The sequence below is a fragment of the Tupaia chinensis genome, unplaced genomic scaffold (genome assembly GCF_000334495.1).
Source record: "Tupaia chinensis unplaced genomic scaffold, TupChi_1.0 Scaffold146177_1, whole genome shotgun sequence".
NCBI classification, from domain to species: domain Eukaryota; kingdom Metazoa; phylum Chordata; class Mammalia; order Scandentia; family Tupaiidae; genus Tupaia; species Tupaia belangeri.
In genome coordinates this window covers 2,063,234-2,079,323 of record NW_006206032.1, presented here as the reverse complement: position 1 = coordinate 2,079,323, position 16,090 = coordinate 2,063,234, and the positions used below count along the sequence as shown (strand labels likewise).

The 16,090-nt window shown below is 36.8% G+C and overlaps 1 protein-coding gene across 1 annotated transcript in view; it reads left to right on the top strand.

Annotated features, from left to right (window-relative positions):
- Positions 1-16,090, top strand: part of BIRC6 (baculoviral IAP repeat containing 6) — a 266,821-nt gene that overhangs the window by 81,126 nt on the left and 169,605 nt on the right. Inside the window, exons 13-22 of the mRNA XM_006168813.3 lie at positions 2,056-2,281; positions 3,835-3,995; positions 5,083-5,172; positions 5,641-5,772; positions 7,271-7,449; positions 8,899-9,032; positions 10,379-10,540; positions 10,635-10,766; positions 11,976-12,073; positions 15,097-15,244. Coding sequence (XP_006168875.1) covers positions 2,056-2,281; positions 3,835-3,995; positions 5,083-5,172; positions 5,641-5,772; positions 7,271-7,449; positions 8,899-9,032; positions 10,379-10,540; positions 10,635-10,766; positions 11,976-12,073; positions 15,097-15,244 — 1,462 coding nt within the window. The remainder of the gene's footprint in view (positions 1-2,055; positions 2,282-3,834; positions 3,996-5,082; positions 5,173-5,640; positions 5,773-7,270; positions 7,450-8,898; positions 9,033-10,378; positions 10,541-10,634; positions 10,767-11,975; positions 12,074-15,096; positions 15,245-16,090) is intronic.

Here is a 16,090-nt window from a genome sequence, read left to right as displayed (position 1 = left end):
TCCCTACCTGTGTTCTTCACTGTCGTTCAAAGTTATCAGTATTATTTTTTCCCAAAGAAATAATGACAGCATGTTACTCTACTTTAAAGTCTTTACTTGCTTTGTGGTGTTTCATGAAGTAGCTCTACCTCGCTTCTCATTCTCTAGTTTTATAATGTACTTTTCATGACTTCAGAATGTGATTCGGTTTCAGGTTCTTCACATGTTGCACTAAGCTTTCTCATCTCATGTTTTTATACCTACACTTTGTCTTTTTGTGCTTCCAGCTCTTACTTTACTCGTGCTACTTACCACCATTTATCTTCTTAACTTAGCATTTAAAATAAGTTCAGTAAATTTTTAGTGAAAAGTATGTTTAAACTCAAACACATTCGAGATAGAAACGATTGTTCAAGTTGGTAACCAATTGTCATGGGCACTTACATTTGGGTGTTTGGGTATTCTCTCTTACCCTGGAAACACATTTTAGTTATTACTAGTGTAGTATATGTTGGCTTTAGTGATTTTTAGGGATTACTAATATAACAGTCTTCATTTACACTATTTTATATATTAAGATTTCTCAACCTCAGCAGTATTATCATTTGGAATTAGATAATTTCTGAATTTTGTTGAGGAGGGCTGTTCTGTGCTGTTTGATGCATTTCTGGCTCCTACCCACTGTATACCATTGTCCTTATAATGATAATTAAATATTTCCAAATGATTTCTTGTAGATAAAATGATCATTTAGTTGCTGTAATTTCTCATGATTTAATTTCCTTGGTTAACTATACAACTAGGTATGAAAAGCTAACATACGTATATTTTCATATTTTGTAGGTTACTGATAGAATGGAGAAGAATTTTTATATCAAGTACATAAAATACATTTCATTTGAGAAAAGATGAATTAGTTTATAGAGAAATAAATAATGTAAAGAAAGGCATTGTCATGTTAATGTTTACAGACTGTTTAATATGGTTTTAATCAGATTTAAAATAATTTAAACTTTGAGAAAAAGATGTAGTTTGAAGTAAATTTGTAATGATTTTTATAAAACTTGGTGTCATGTTTCTTTGTGAAGATATTTTAAACATACAGAGTGTAGATTTCAGTCTTTTTTAAACTTATTTTTATTAACTGAAATCAGAACAACAGCTTCTCAACTTTATCTAATAGACATTTCACAGATACGAAAAATATATATTTGTAAAAAAAATTATCCAAAGCAGGTTGTTACTTTTGTCATACTGGTATGTATATAGGATATTAATTACCACGGAAGTGGAAAAAATACAGTTTAATTTCTCAGTTTGTATTTACTTGCAATCAATAAAGCTTTGGATTTTTAAAAATTATTTTTAAATTTATTATACAAGGATACATACTATGTTGGTTTATTTATTTTTTTTGAGACATTTTTTGCGATAGGGTGCGTGCGCTCGCCAGACAGAGACAGAGAGACAGAAAGCGAGAAATCACCCCCCCAGGGGGGATGGCCATGCCTCAGTCCCTTCTCCTCTGTTCTCCTCTTGGGATCTTGGGCACACAAGCACACGTGCCTGGCGTGAGTTTTAAGCCACTGGGTCTGGGAAGCGAACCATGATCGACTACATGGGAGTCCTGCAACATAGCCATTACGCTAACTGCTGGTCCCTCATGTTATGTTCTTGCTGATGTCTAGTATTTTGTTTCATAAGTAACATAGTCTGAAAGTTAATTATCTGATTTAAATAGCTTGCTTGCATTTTAGTACCACTGTTTTTGTTTCCCATAATAATGTAGGGTGAGTTTAAATCTTGGTAAGACCTGTTCTAATGCTTTGGGTTTGGATTTGTCCAATAGTAAATACTCTCTGTATAATTTAAAAATGTAATGTGAACTTTTCTTCTGTGGTGTATCATATTCTTTAGTTATGTACAGATGCCTGAACTCTCTGTGAGCTTTCAGGGCATTTGGCAGGTATTTTGCAAATTGAATAGACAAAAACCATGAATTCAAGTTTCATCTCATCATCATCATCTTCTTTTTTTTTTAAACCTGTTTCAAATACTGCATTCACTAATGTTAAGGAGTTGATTTACTGGTGGACCAGCCATTCACCCTTGAAATCTTGACATCTCTCGTGGAGCTAACCCGCTTTGAGACTTTGACTCCGCGGTTTTCAGCTACTGTTCCTCCATGCTGGGTAGAAGTTCAGCAAGAACAGCAGCAGCGGAGGCATCCTCAGCATTTGCATCAGCAGCACCATGGAGATGCTGCCCAGCATACTCGGACCTGGAAGCTACAGACTGACAGGTAACACTGTTTCCCAAGTTCTTTCTATGTCCATATTATGTATTTGTTAGAAATAACATAGAAGTTCTAGGTATATTAGTATGTCTTTTAACTTTATATATTAATAACTTTGTTCCTTTCATTTGTCTTTTGAATTTTTGAAATTGCTCTCTTCTTATTCTTAATTGTGGGATAAAATAGTAACTCACCATGGCAATGAATTTGCCCATAAATTTCCTTACCAAATATTTAAATTCTTGTTTTGTAAAATCAGACCCCCTTCTAGGCACTGAAAATATCATTCTTGTGGACTTTACATTCTAGTGGTGAATAGCAGTGAACAAATACATATAATGCAATATGGTCATAAAAGCTGTGGTAAATGTTACCACAGTAGCTGTTGGGTATGAGCATGCGTGTGAGAGGAAGAGAGAAAATGTGTATGAGATCTTTTTAGATGAGGGGACTGAGAAAGCCTTACTTAAGACATACTAACTGAGAGGCGAGGCAAACACAAAGACCTGAGGAGTGTATTTTATGAGCTGTAGGAAGAACAAGAAGGCCATCGTTGTTGGAGTGCAGTGAATACAGGTGAGCCACATTGGTGGTGAGGTGAAAGAGGTAGGAGCTGGGCACCACATCATGAGCAGGGAGGCTGTTATCCTGCATGAGGTGTAGATGGAAAGGTCTGGGAGAGTTCTGAACACGGGAGTGGTATGATGTGATTTCTGTCTTAGAAATATGTCTAACTGCTGTGGTGAGACTAGATTATAGGTGGTTCTAATGGGGGTGGGCAGTGATAGCATGATTTCTATTGTGGTTGCTTTTATGGAAATACAGGCAAAATGGTGATGGTAGCTTGGATCATGGTGAATAGTGATGGAGACTGTGGAAAAAATTCTGACTATAATTTAGATGCAGAAGGAATTTCCTGATACATTGAACATATGTGTGAGAGAGGAGTCAAAGATGACTCTGAAGTTTCGACTTGGGCTAATTAAAAAATGGAGCTTCTGTTTACTGATATTTAGGATGATATAATTACGATTTTTTTTCACGATGAGTTTTAAATATCTGGTAAGCATTTGGATATGAGTCTTTAATTTAGTGGAGCAATATGATTTAGAGGTTTTCACTTTTTGACACTTAAACGAAAGTGAGTGTACATATATTTTTACATGCATATATATATATTCATATATATATAGTTTATACTTCTCATAAGAAATACAGGAAGTTCTTGTTTTAAAATGAAAATCTTGGGACCCCAGTCATAGATCTAGGATGGGATCCAGGAATATACAGGTTAATTCTGACACAGGGAAGTCCATACTTTGAGCCCCAGGGTATATTGGTATGTACAAATATCAAGAGTGTTGTAAGTTCCTCAGGTTCATTGCCCTAAGTTTAACCTCTACATTGGGAGCTACTTATCCTCTCTTTTAATCCTGTCTAGAAACATTACATTTTATTTAACTTCAAATCAAGTAGTAGGAAGGGTGATATTAATGATAATAATTATTGCTGAAGTTAAATTTTCGCTTTATTTAGCATTTCTTCCCCTTACTTGACAGCAACAGCTGGGATGAACATGTATTTGAATTAGTTTTACCTAAAGCTTGTATGGTTGGACATGTGGACTTCAAGTTTGTTTTGAACTCAAACATCACCAATATTCCACAGATACAAGTGACACTGCTGAAAAACAAAGCTCCAGGCTTAGGGAAAGTCAATGGTAAGAACAGATCAAGATTTATGTTTGAAGCTTGGTTTCTTAAAAAAGTCAGTACTCAACTTGGCTACCTAGGTTTGATTGCCCTTTCCTCGCTACCCCTTGCCATTTGTATATTCTACTTTTTGTGATTTCATTTATGGAATTGATCCAGAAAAAAATTCAGAGCTGAAAATTTCAGTAACTCAAGTAATGTTCAGAATTACATAAACTTAAATAACGAAATGATGTTTTTTGAGAATTTGGATTAGTTTTTTTGTGTATTAGTTTCACTTAGCACTACTAGCTTTATACATTTTTTTTTTCCTAAAGGGACTGTAAACTTTGTTCACACTTTGTCATGAAAACAAAGAGTTTTAAAGATTATGTCTGAAGCCAATCTTTTTTTATAAAGCCAAAAACTTACTTGGTTTTATTTGTCTTTCTTACATGTTCAGAATTTATTATACTGTTATTAAAATAGACTGTACACATTTAGCATGTCAGGAACTAGATGTTACAGCTCGGTGTTTTGTCCTAGATAGGTTAACTAAAAAGGCTAGGGGTAATTCCAGCATAAAATGCCAACTTAACACCAATGGTTCAAACACTGAAATCGGGGGGAAAAAAATTCCCATGTCAAAAATTATATATGCATATATGTTTGTGTATTTATGTGAGTTTGAGTATGTATTAGTATGCTTGTGTCTGTGTGTATTCCTTTGAGCTGTGACAAGTTTTGATTTAACTAGGTCTAGGCATTAGTATTAACTTAGTATTTTTACAACTGTAGGCTCTTGTACTTTGCATTCCTAGGGTTTTTACTAAGCTTTTAGTTTAGTTGCCAGCAAATTATTTCTTCAGGTGAATATTTCATTACCACGGAAAGAGAGAAGAGTATATTAATGAATTAATTGAACCTAATTTTCCTCTTCTCCTGACAACTATCTTATAGCATTCGTGATGAAAATCACAGTATTTCCCAATTTAACCAAAATTTTTAGATTTTTAGGCACATAAATTATTGATATTAAGCAAATTTAAGTTTACTAATATTTTTATCCTCTAGAAACAGCAGTAGATAGGCAGATCACCTTTCCTTTGTCTCCAGCTCTTAACATTGAAGTGGAACAAAATGGGAAACCGTCCCTGGTTGATTTGAATGAAGAAATGCAGCACATGGATGTAGAGGAATCACAGTGTGAGTTAAATCATAGAGCTGTTGTCCATGACAGTAAAAGGAGTAGTGATCCGAATGCATCACATTTGGCAAAGATTTCCTATGGCTTGCAAAAACATGGTTTTAAGAATATGATAAAAAAAAAATAACCTGTAATCCTGCTTTGGCAATATGCTTTAACTTTCAGCTCCTCTTTGTGAACACAGCTGCGCTAATACTTGCATTCTTATTTTCAATACCTTGGGATTTGAAATCAAGTCATGGTTTTATAAATTTTTCTTTTTTTTTTTTTAAATCAAGGGAATAAAAAGCACCATAATATATGAAACGATTGATTACAATTCTTTAGCATGGCAATGATTTCTTATTTGAATACATTCTAAGTATGGTATTTTGTGTGGTGGTATTATATATAAATGGGATGGATATTTGCTTATTAAATATTACCTTAAAATAATTTTAAAGAACATTTTGTGTTTCTCTTTTTAGGTCTTAGGTTGTGTCCATTTTTAGAGGACCATAAAGAAGATATTCTTTGTGGGCCCGTATGGCTTGCTAGTGGCCTTGATCTATCAGGGCATGCTGGGATGTTGACATTAACAAGCCCCAAACTTGTTAAAGGTGAAGTAATATATTTTATAAAAGCAGGATAAAGAATACCGTAGTTGTAAAAAAGATGAGGAAGAAAATCTCATGCTAAAGATGTAAAATATTGTTTTGTTTTGGGACCATCATTAGGAATTCTATCAGTTTGCTGACAGCCAAAGTAATTGGTTGCCTGATTGTCCTTTCTATATCATGGAGGCCTCAATACTTTTTGAAAAAGCGGAATGAAATGACTACAGGGTGACCTAGTATGACCTAACCGGGCTCCCCCATGTAATCTGACATTGCATACTGTCATTTTTGTCTTTCCCATCTCTTTAGAATGTTGGCTGTGTATTGTTCTAGTATTTTCCCTTAAAAGAGGGTTTTTAAATGATTTTAGTGTTGTAAATGCAAAAATGTGTGGCTGTTGGGACCAGCTGATGGTGTAATGATTATGTTGCTGGACTCCCACATATCAACCATGGTCCAGATCCAGTGGCTTCAAACTCACAGCGTACATGTATGTGGGCATGCCCAAAATCCCAAGAGGAGAAAGGAGGGAAAGGGATTGCAGTGTGGCCATCCTCCCTGAGGGGGTGATTTCTTATTTGTGGTCTATCTCTTGCTGTCTCTCTGGTGAGCGCATGCGCCCTATAGCAAAAATCTCTCTAAAAACAAATGTGTGGGACCAGCAGATGGCATAATGGTTATATGTTGCTGTACTCCCACGTAGTCAATCATGGTTCTAGTCCTGGTTCCAGAGGAGATTGCCACATGGCCATCCCCGCGGGAGGATGATTCTTGTTTTGTTTCTCTTTGTCTCTCTGGCGAGTGGACGTACCCTATAGCAAAAATGTCTCTCTCTCTAAAAAAAAAGGGGGGGGGGCTACTAGATGGGTAATTGAAATATCGGTAGTAGGACATTTTTTAGTTTTCGTTTCCTGGGAGTGAATTTAAAAAGCCAACAACTTGATTGTTGAAGAACTTTGGCAGTGGAATTTATTGAACATAGAGAGCCTTCCCCAAAGAAAATAGCTGAACACCTAAATGACAATGATAACTAGTGTACATTCTCATAATGTATGTACACATTGCACATTTACATTTTGTTGCAGAAATAGCATATATTACCATTTTATTGTGCTTTCTTGACTATCTTATTTATTAAATTTTTGAGACCCTATGATGTGTTAGACGGTACACTGGTGAGCAAAAACATAAAAATTTCTTCTCTCATATTGTTTAAAGTATGTTACATTTTTCCCTGGGAGTGTAAAACTTAAATTTAAATTTTGGTATGAAGTGAAAATGTGTTTTTTTTTTTTGGACTGTTCATATAACTCTGGACCTTCTTTTTTCTTCTACCAACATATAAAGGTTGTTTTACCAAATTATACTTCAATAATATGATTTGAAAATTTTGACCTAGTGTACCTTTTTTTGGAGTTATTTGGCTTGCTCTTTGAAATTGAAAACCAGTTTATAATTTTGGTGATTCAATTACTTACCTCATTCTACTCCATTTTTCTAGGTATGGCAGGAGGAAAATACCGTTCCTTTCTAATCCATGTTAAGGCAGTGAATGAAAGAGGAACAGATGAAATTTGTAATGGTGGTATACGACCTGTAGTAAGACTTCCATCTCTAAAACACCAAAGTAACAAGGGTTACTCTCTTGCTTCACTCTTGGCAAAAGTTGCGGCAGGCAAGGTATGAAATTGTCATTTTGAACAAAAGCAATGCTAGTTTAAACATAGAAAGTAAACTGACACACTATTGGGAATTGATGACTACCTGACACTTGAATTATTTCTGTTTTTTTGGTTGTAGTGACATAAATATAAGAAGAAAATGTTTTGCACTAACTCTAGGTAAATGAACTAGCTTTTATAAAATATACTCAGTTGGGAGTAATTGTTAGCAGGTACTTCCCTTTGTAATTATTTTAGTTCATAATGCTTATTTTTGTAGCTTTGAGTTGTTTTCCTGTCTTCTCTACTGGTAAGCTAATTTTTTAATCTCAAAGACTTGAGAGGATGTAGGAAGAGAAGTGGAGAAGTAATTTTAGAGATACGTCATAATATTCATGGTTGATTTTCTACTACTAGGTTTGTACCGTGCCTTGGATTTTTCTGACCTTTGGAGGTTTTATTTCTCTGTGATCATTATTCATAAGGAAAAAATACCCAGCAATATCAGTTACACTAATCACCTTGTATTTGTGTAGGTCTTCTGATTTTTCAAGGACTTCTGTGTACTTTATCTGATCTAATCTTCTAAATAACTTGGGTAGGCAGAGCAGGTTCTGTTGTCTTCAGTTTTTAAATATTGAAAATGAGTAAACCTTGGCAGTTGGGAAGCTGGCATACTACAGTTAGCTTTTCTTCCTTTTAAAATTTACTTCTTATTATTCTTCAGTTTGACCAAAGAGAGAAATCAAGCTGCCATGTCCAGGACTTGAACTGTGGTTGGCCATGTGGGCTTCCAGCACCTTAACCACTGTGCCATCTGCCACCCCCCTCATTTAGTTTTTAAGTGCTATAACTGGGAATTGGATTTGGGATTATAGTTTATAATTTTTTTGCTATAGGGCACAAACTCTGTCCAGTGTGCTTGCTGGAGAGAGAAAATAAAAAATGAGAAATCACCCCCTTGGAGGGATGGCCATGCCACAATCCCCAACTCCTTCCTTACCCTCTTGGAACTTGGGGCATACATGATCCTGCACCAAACATGTTGGAGGGATGGCCATGACACAATCCCCAACTCCTTCATTACCCTCTTGGGACTTGGGGCACACATGATCCTGCACCAAGCATGTTTTGCGAGCATTCTGATCTGGGGCTCGAACCTTGAACTAGTTGCCATGTGAGATCCAGCTGCCTTAACCATCACACCATGGCTGGCACCGTTTTATGACCTTCAATCATTGGGTTATTACATTTAAAATAGTGATGTTGCCTTTTCTTTTTTTCCCCCCTTCTATTATAGTTAAGGGGATTATTAGTTGTTTACTGAATATGCAGGTAGCAGCTAATTGTTTCAATCTGAGACTTATGTTTTGATAATCATAATTTATTTCTTTTACTTCACACCTTAAATAGCAAATAATATTGTAATTTCATTTGCTTATTCAATTGTTTATTTTTGTATGTTCAGGAAAAATCATCTAATGTTAAAAATGAAAATGCAAGTGGCAGCCGTAAGTCTGAAAACCTCCGGGGTTGTGACTTGCTTCAAGAAGTCTCGGTCACCATTCGAAGATTTAAGAAAACTTCAATTTCTAAGGAAAGGTACAGCGTTTTCCTGCTGTTTTGATAGTTATTAAAAAAAAACACATACCAACAAAGGTTTAAGAGTCTGACTTTTACCTGTGAAATTTGAAAATTTTTTTTAGATAATTATAATCTTAGAGTTTGAATTCTTTTTCTGTTTCATTGGTTCATGCTTTGTTTCTATATAGTAATTGTTAAATACCAGAAATAGACAAGAAAAAAGAAATGTAATTTGAAATTAATTCATTCTTTGTCAGACTTTTTTTTAATAGTTTGCTCTAGGGCACATACACTCACTGAAGAGAGACAGAGAGGGAAAGAAAGAGAGAAAGTGAGAAAGTGTCCCTCCTGCCTCCCCATGGATGATGACCATACTACAGTCCCTTTTCCTCCCCTCTCCTCTTAGGATTATGGCCATGTATGCACATGTGCCCAGTATGTTTTTAAATTTTTAAAAATATAACTTTATTTGTTTATTAACTTTATTTATTTAGTTTTAAATTTGTCCAGAGAGGAACAGAGTGAGAGAAAGAGTAAGGGAAAGTGTAAAAGCAAGCTGCCAGAACCAGTACTTGAACCGTGGTCAGCCATGTGGGAGTCCAATGCCCTTAACCACCATGCCACTTGCCAGTCCCTCCAGCATGTTTGTCAAGCTGAAGGGTTTGGGACTCAAACCATACAGTTGGCCAGGGGGAATCCAGCTGCCTTAACCACCACACCACCTGGCTGACCCATCATTGTCAGATTATGACATATTATCATAAACTTCATTTGTTTTAAAACTTTCTACCGGGTCCAGCAGTTAGCGTAATGGTTATGTTGCTGGACTCCCATGTAGTTGACTGTGGTTCAAGTCCTAGACCCAGTGGCTTAAAACTCACACCGGGCGTGTGTGCGGGCATGCCCAAGATCCTGGGAGGAGAAAGGAGGCGCAGGGATTGAGGCATGGCCCTGCCCCCTTGGGGGTGAGTTCTCACTTTCTGTCTCTCTCTTGTCTTTCTGGTGAGCATATGCGCTCAAATAGCAAAAACCTCTCCAAAAAAGAAAAAAAGAAAAAGAAAAAGAAAAAAACAACTTTCTATTAACAAAGTAGTCTATTTATGCTATTTTTTCCTGCAGAGATAGGGGCTTACTTTATTGTCCAGGTTAGCTTTAGATTTTTTATCTTCCTGTCTCAGTCTCCTAAGTAACTGCAGTTATGGGCTTAATACTACCTTGCCCACTTTATATATGCTATTTTAAAAATTGTTTTTTCATTACCATGATATTTGTTATTTCAACTAAAATATTCCAACCAAGATGTGATAGCTTAGTCTAATTTTTCCCTTTTGATAATATATTTATAATAGTTTCTTTCTGTGTAGAGTTCAACGATGTGCCATGTTACAGTTCTCAGAATTTCATGAGAAACTTCTTAGCACTCTTTGCAGAAAAGCAGATGATGGCCAGATCACAGAGCATTCCCAGAGTCTCGTGTTGGATACACTCTGTTGGTTAGCTGGAGTACATTCAAATGGACCTGGAAGGTGAATGGTTAAGGTTTTACTTAACACTGATTGCTCTGTGGATGTTATGATTAGAAGTTTAAAATTAGTCTAAATGTTTGCTCTTGTTTTGCAGCTCAAAGGAAGGAAATGAGAGCCTACTTTCAAAAACACGAAAATGTCTTTCAGACATCGTACGTGTTTGCTTCTTTGAGGCAGGACGAAGTATAGCCCATAAATGTGCCCGATTTCTAGCCTTGTGCATTAGGTTGGTGTGTTTTTAAGTTGAAGGCATACTTTGTAGGTACATCTACAGCATATGGGTGATACCTTGTCTGTAGTCTAATTTGATCCTCATTTAATGTATGTAAAACTTATAATTCCTAAGTTGATGAGGGCTATTGAGATCCTAAGAATTTGGGGTTCTGTGGGAGGAGGAAATGCCATATTAAATAAGTCTATTAATAAAAGAAGTCTACTAGAATTCTCTGCCTGTTAGTAGCACGTTGGAGAATTTGGTAAGTCAAACCCTTCCTCTCTTTCTACTCCTGCCCTGCCTGATTGTCTTTTCTTCACCAGAAGCCTCGTCCCCTGTTATGTGCCAGTCTTACTGGACTTTTTTTTTTTTTTTTGTAACATTATGTATCTTATTTAATTTTCTTAAAAAAAAATTAATATGCTGGGACCATCAGTTGGCGTAATGGCTACATCGCTGGACTCCCATGTAGTCGATCGCAGTTTGAGTCCTGGACCCAGTGGCTTAAACTCATGCCGGGCACATGTGCATGTGTGCCCAAGATCCCGAGAGAAGAAAGGAGGAGACGAGATTGTGGTGTGGCCATCCCCCCTGGGGGGTGATTTCTCACTTTCTATCTCTCTTGTCTTTCTAGAGAGCACACACACACACACACACACAATCAATATGCCATAGAGTGTGTGTACTTATTAATGAGAGAGAGTGAGACAGACAGACAGAAAGGACCTCGTGTTGGGGATGGCCACACTGCCATCTTGTTATTTCTGTTTTCCTCTTGGGATTCTGGACCTGCACGCACATGTCCCCAGAATGTATTTTTCAAGCCCCCTTTCCAGGACTCAAACTACAGAGCTGGCTCAGTGATATCCAGCCATCCACCAGGCCACCACTGACCCTGTAGCTTATTTTCTGTAAACCTCGAAAGTAAAACCATCTAGGAAGTATTTAAGAGCTAATGGACAATATTGACTGTACCTGCTTTTTATCTGTTTTAGTAAAATTAGTAACTTAATGCATAAGAAAATTCTTACAAAGTCACTTAGTATACTCAGTTCCTACTAATTTTCTGTGTCTCTTGGGCATTAAGTAGGTTTTTTTCATAATTAGTTTGAATACATTTTAAGGGTTTTTAGTAGTATACCTACCAGGCTTAGGGTTGAATTTAGATCTTGAATGATGTTAAAATTTAAAAAAAAGGTTTTTCTTTCTTTTTTTTTTTAGTAATGGAAAATGTGACCCGTGCCAACCAGGATTCGGATCTGTTCTGTTGAAGGCATTACTCGATAATATGCCATTTTTACCTGCAGCAGCTACTGGTGGTATGTAAAATTAGTTTAATCACAAATAGTTATAGGTTACTAATAACTATAGTGAACATCTCACGGGTATACTAAGGATTATATAGTGACTATTCTCCCCTGACATCACACCCCGTAGCTTAATCTGTATTTTTTTTCTTTTTGAGAGAAAGTTTTGTTGTAGGACATGTGTGCTCACTAGAGAGACAGACAATGAATAATCACCTCCCCCTCCCCCCCGAGGATGTCTTTGCTGCAATTTCTTCTCATCCATTTTCCTCTTAGGGTTTGGGGCACACATGCACTTGTGCCCAGCATGAATTTCAAGCTGCCGGGGCCTGGACTTGAACTACAGTCAACTGTGTCGGAGTCCAGTGCCTTAACCACTATAGCACCTGCTGGTCCTGCTTATATTACAAGAGATATTTTCTAAGAGATTGATATTTTCTAAGAGATTGATAAATTACGGTTGGATAGGCATCTAATCTGTTCAATAATATCCCTAGGAAAAGGTTAGTGTGACAGTTAAGTATTAAGTTATGCCAGTCTATAAATTGTTCTGTACTTCATTAAAACTACCAAGTTGTTTGATTTTTATGATTGTAGATCAGATGTCAGAAGCTAAAATGCCAGGGACATGAAACAAATAAGCAAAATGGGCCAGGTGTCTTGACATGTGTGTATGTTGTATGTGATCCGTAAGCTGGAATTTCCTGAAACGGACCAGTGGATTTTTTTTTAGTACCTGAAGACTCTTTGGAAACGTCTTTCAAGAATGATTAGTTCGGGAACCAGCAGTTAGCGTAATGGCTATGTCGCTGGACTCCCACATAGTCGACCGCGGTTCGCGTCCCGGACCTGGTGGCTTAAAACTCATGCCGGGCGTGTGTGCGTGCATGTCCAGAATCCCGAGAGGAGAATGGAGGAGAAGGGATTGCGGCGTGGCCATCCCCCCTGGGGGGTGATTTCTCGCTTTCTGTCTCTATGTCTCTGTCTGTCTGGCGAGCGCAAGCGCCCTATAGCAAAAATCTCTCCCCCCCCCAAAAAAAAAAAAGGGAATGATTAGTTAGCAAATAGGAATTTACAAAGCAGTCCTCTAAAATAGCACATACATAAGATAATGAAGATTTTAGAATCTTTTCGTTTTTGCTATTTATACTTTGGCTATGAAGGGTTACTGATTTGACCTTTAAACCTAACTTTATATTTTTGTACATATTTCTCACAATCTTCTGTATTACAGATAAATAATATTTCATAAATAGTGGGTTGTCAGGAAAGCAATGATACATTTTGGCATAGAGAAACAGAAAAATACATCTTGACTTTTCTGACGATCTAACAAGTTTGTTTTATCTTTTTTTTTTTTTTTAAAAGGTTTTTGCCATAGGGCACATGTTCCTTCCATAGAGTGAGAAGTGAGAAATCACTCCCCCAGGAAGATGGCCACACTGCAATGCCTTCTTTCTCCTCCTGGGGTTTTAGGCACACACCCGGCATTAGTTTTCAAGCCATTAGGTCTTGAGCCACGGTTGGCATGTGGGAGTCCAGTGCCTTAAGTAACCACCATGCCTCCTGCTGGTCCCTATGTTTTATCTTTTTCCAGTTAAGATAGGTATTATAATACTTATGTAAGTTCATGGAAAAAAGGAATCTAAGTTTTTTTGTTTTTAAAAACTTTTTTTTTTTGCAATCCATACATAGTTTTTTGCTATATGGCGTGTGCGCTCACCAGAAAGAGAGAGAGAGAAAGCGAGAAATCACCCCCCAGGGGGGATGGCCACGCCACAATTCCTTCTCCTCCATTCTCCTCTCAGGATCTTGGGCATGCATGCACACGCGCCTGGCGTGAGTTTCAAGCTGCCGGGTCCAGGACTTGAACCGTGGTCAACTACGTGGGAATCCAGCAACATAGCCATTATGCTAACTGCTGGTCCCCATACATAGGTTTTTCATAGTGTGCATTTCCTATGAACTTTTCAAAAATCCCTCGTATTTTATAAGAATTTGATGTTGTGGCTTACTAGAATTAAATGGTTTCTAAAGTTGGTTGGTAAGTGATTGTTTTAGCTTTGTCTTTTATGTAGAGCACATATCTTGGCTGAAAGTATTGACTTTGTTATACAGAGTAGACTATTTTGGACTCCATTGCTCAATATAATAGTCTGATGTTTAAAACAGTTTCTTAAAGACTGGTTTAGAGGCTCTGGGGTTAGATATCTCATGTTTTATAAAAGAATATTAAAACACATCATTATGGTCATTTTAAAAAGTAATGTTAATGTGAATTTTCCTGGCCGTATACACTCCATTTACTTGGTAAGCTGAGCTATCTGAAACTCACTGGCACTCTGTCTTTTGAGAAGGGTAGTAGTAAGAAGCAATACATCCTTTCTCTTTGTCAAAAAGTATGGCTCAAAGTACCTATAGTCTCTCCACTCTTCCAGTTATTCTAAAATGTCCTTCAGAGCCATCTCACATTATTATATACCTAAATGCCTAGGGTGACCTGATACCAAAAAATATATTTAAAATTTTTATGTGTAAGAATGTTCCTCAGCATATGGTTCATATTGTCAGTGTCCTCTCTGATCCCTCCAGGTAGTTGGTAGTTGGTCTATCTTTGTAAATTGTCCTTAAATTTTTTATTTCTAGTCAGAAGAGGTACCTGTTCAGGCCAGCAGGAGGCGGGGTGGTTAGGTGCTGGGCTCCCATATGGCTGACCATGATTTGAGCCCTCAACCAGATGGCTTGAAACTCACACTGGGTGCTTGAGCACAGGTGCCCGAAATCCTGAGAGGAGAATGGAGAAGAAGGGATTGGGGCATGGTCATCCCCCCCATGGGGTGATTTCTCACTTTCCTTCTCACTATCTGTCTGTCTCTCTGTTGAGTGCACATGCACTTTGGGAAAAACCTGGGCGAAAAAGAAAGGTGTCTGTCTAGCAAAGAGAGGTGTACTGACAAATATGTAATCTAAAGTTCTTTTTGTTAGATGAAAAGGAGAAAATAAAACAAAACACCTTTTTTTGTTGTTGTTTCCAGGTTCTGTCTATTGGTATTTTGTCTTACTGAATTATGTTAAAGATGAAGATTTGGCTGGGTGCAGTACATCTTGTGCCTCTTTGCTTACTGCTGTGTCCCGACAGTTACAGGATAGGCTAACACCAATGGAGGCTTTGCTGCAGACCAGGTATTTTTGTATATGTAATGACTACTGTTGGACCTTTCTCGGTACACGGAATTGTTGTTAATGCATATTATTTAAACACTCATTTTGGTTGCAGAAATTTGTTTACTTCGTGCTTTACCTTTTTTCAAATGGTATTAGCCTGAGGTTTCTTCTTCCTTCTTTTGTTTGAAATTATTCCCTTTAGCAACTTGAGAGTTTTCAGCATAATTCTGAAAGATACAAATTTGAATGCCATAATTCTGAATGTTGCTCTCTTGAAAGGTTAGAATCCCTAAGGTCTGAAATTCCCCCCAAATCAGAATACTTATAATTCTGGAAAAAAAATAGTGCAAGTTCTTTAAAAGCCATATATTTTTATTTTTGCAAAGAGATTTATTTATGAAACATGGACAAAAATGACAGAATGCTTTATAGCAAGCATAAACATTCAGGTGTACTAACACCCATTGTTAAACAGTCGTGAGAAGACAGACAAACTATATTTATAAAGACAGAGGTCAAAAAGCAAAATGCATAAATACATCACTGTGGTTGTTAGTTGTGTGAACCCAGCTTTGTAGCTGTGGTCATCTACAGTATGACAGGCAACCTGTTTGACAAGGTTGATCAGAAATTGGTAGATTACTATTGTATATTCCGCTGTCCAGATTCCTGAGATATTGAATAAAATTATCTTTCACAAATAAAAATGTACAAAAATTTCAGACATCTCTTTATTCAGAAATTTTAACACAAAGTCAACCTTGTGATGTACTTTTTTTTTGTTTTGTTTTGTTTTAAATGTTTTTGTCATATGATATGTATACTTGCCAGAAAGAGAGAGAGAAAAATAGAGAGGAAAAATGA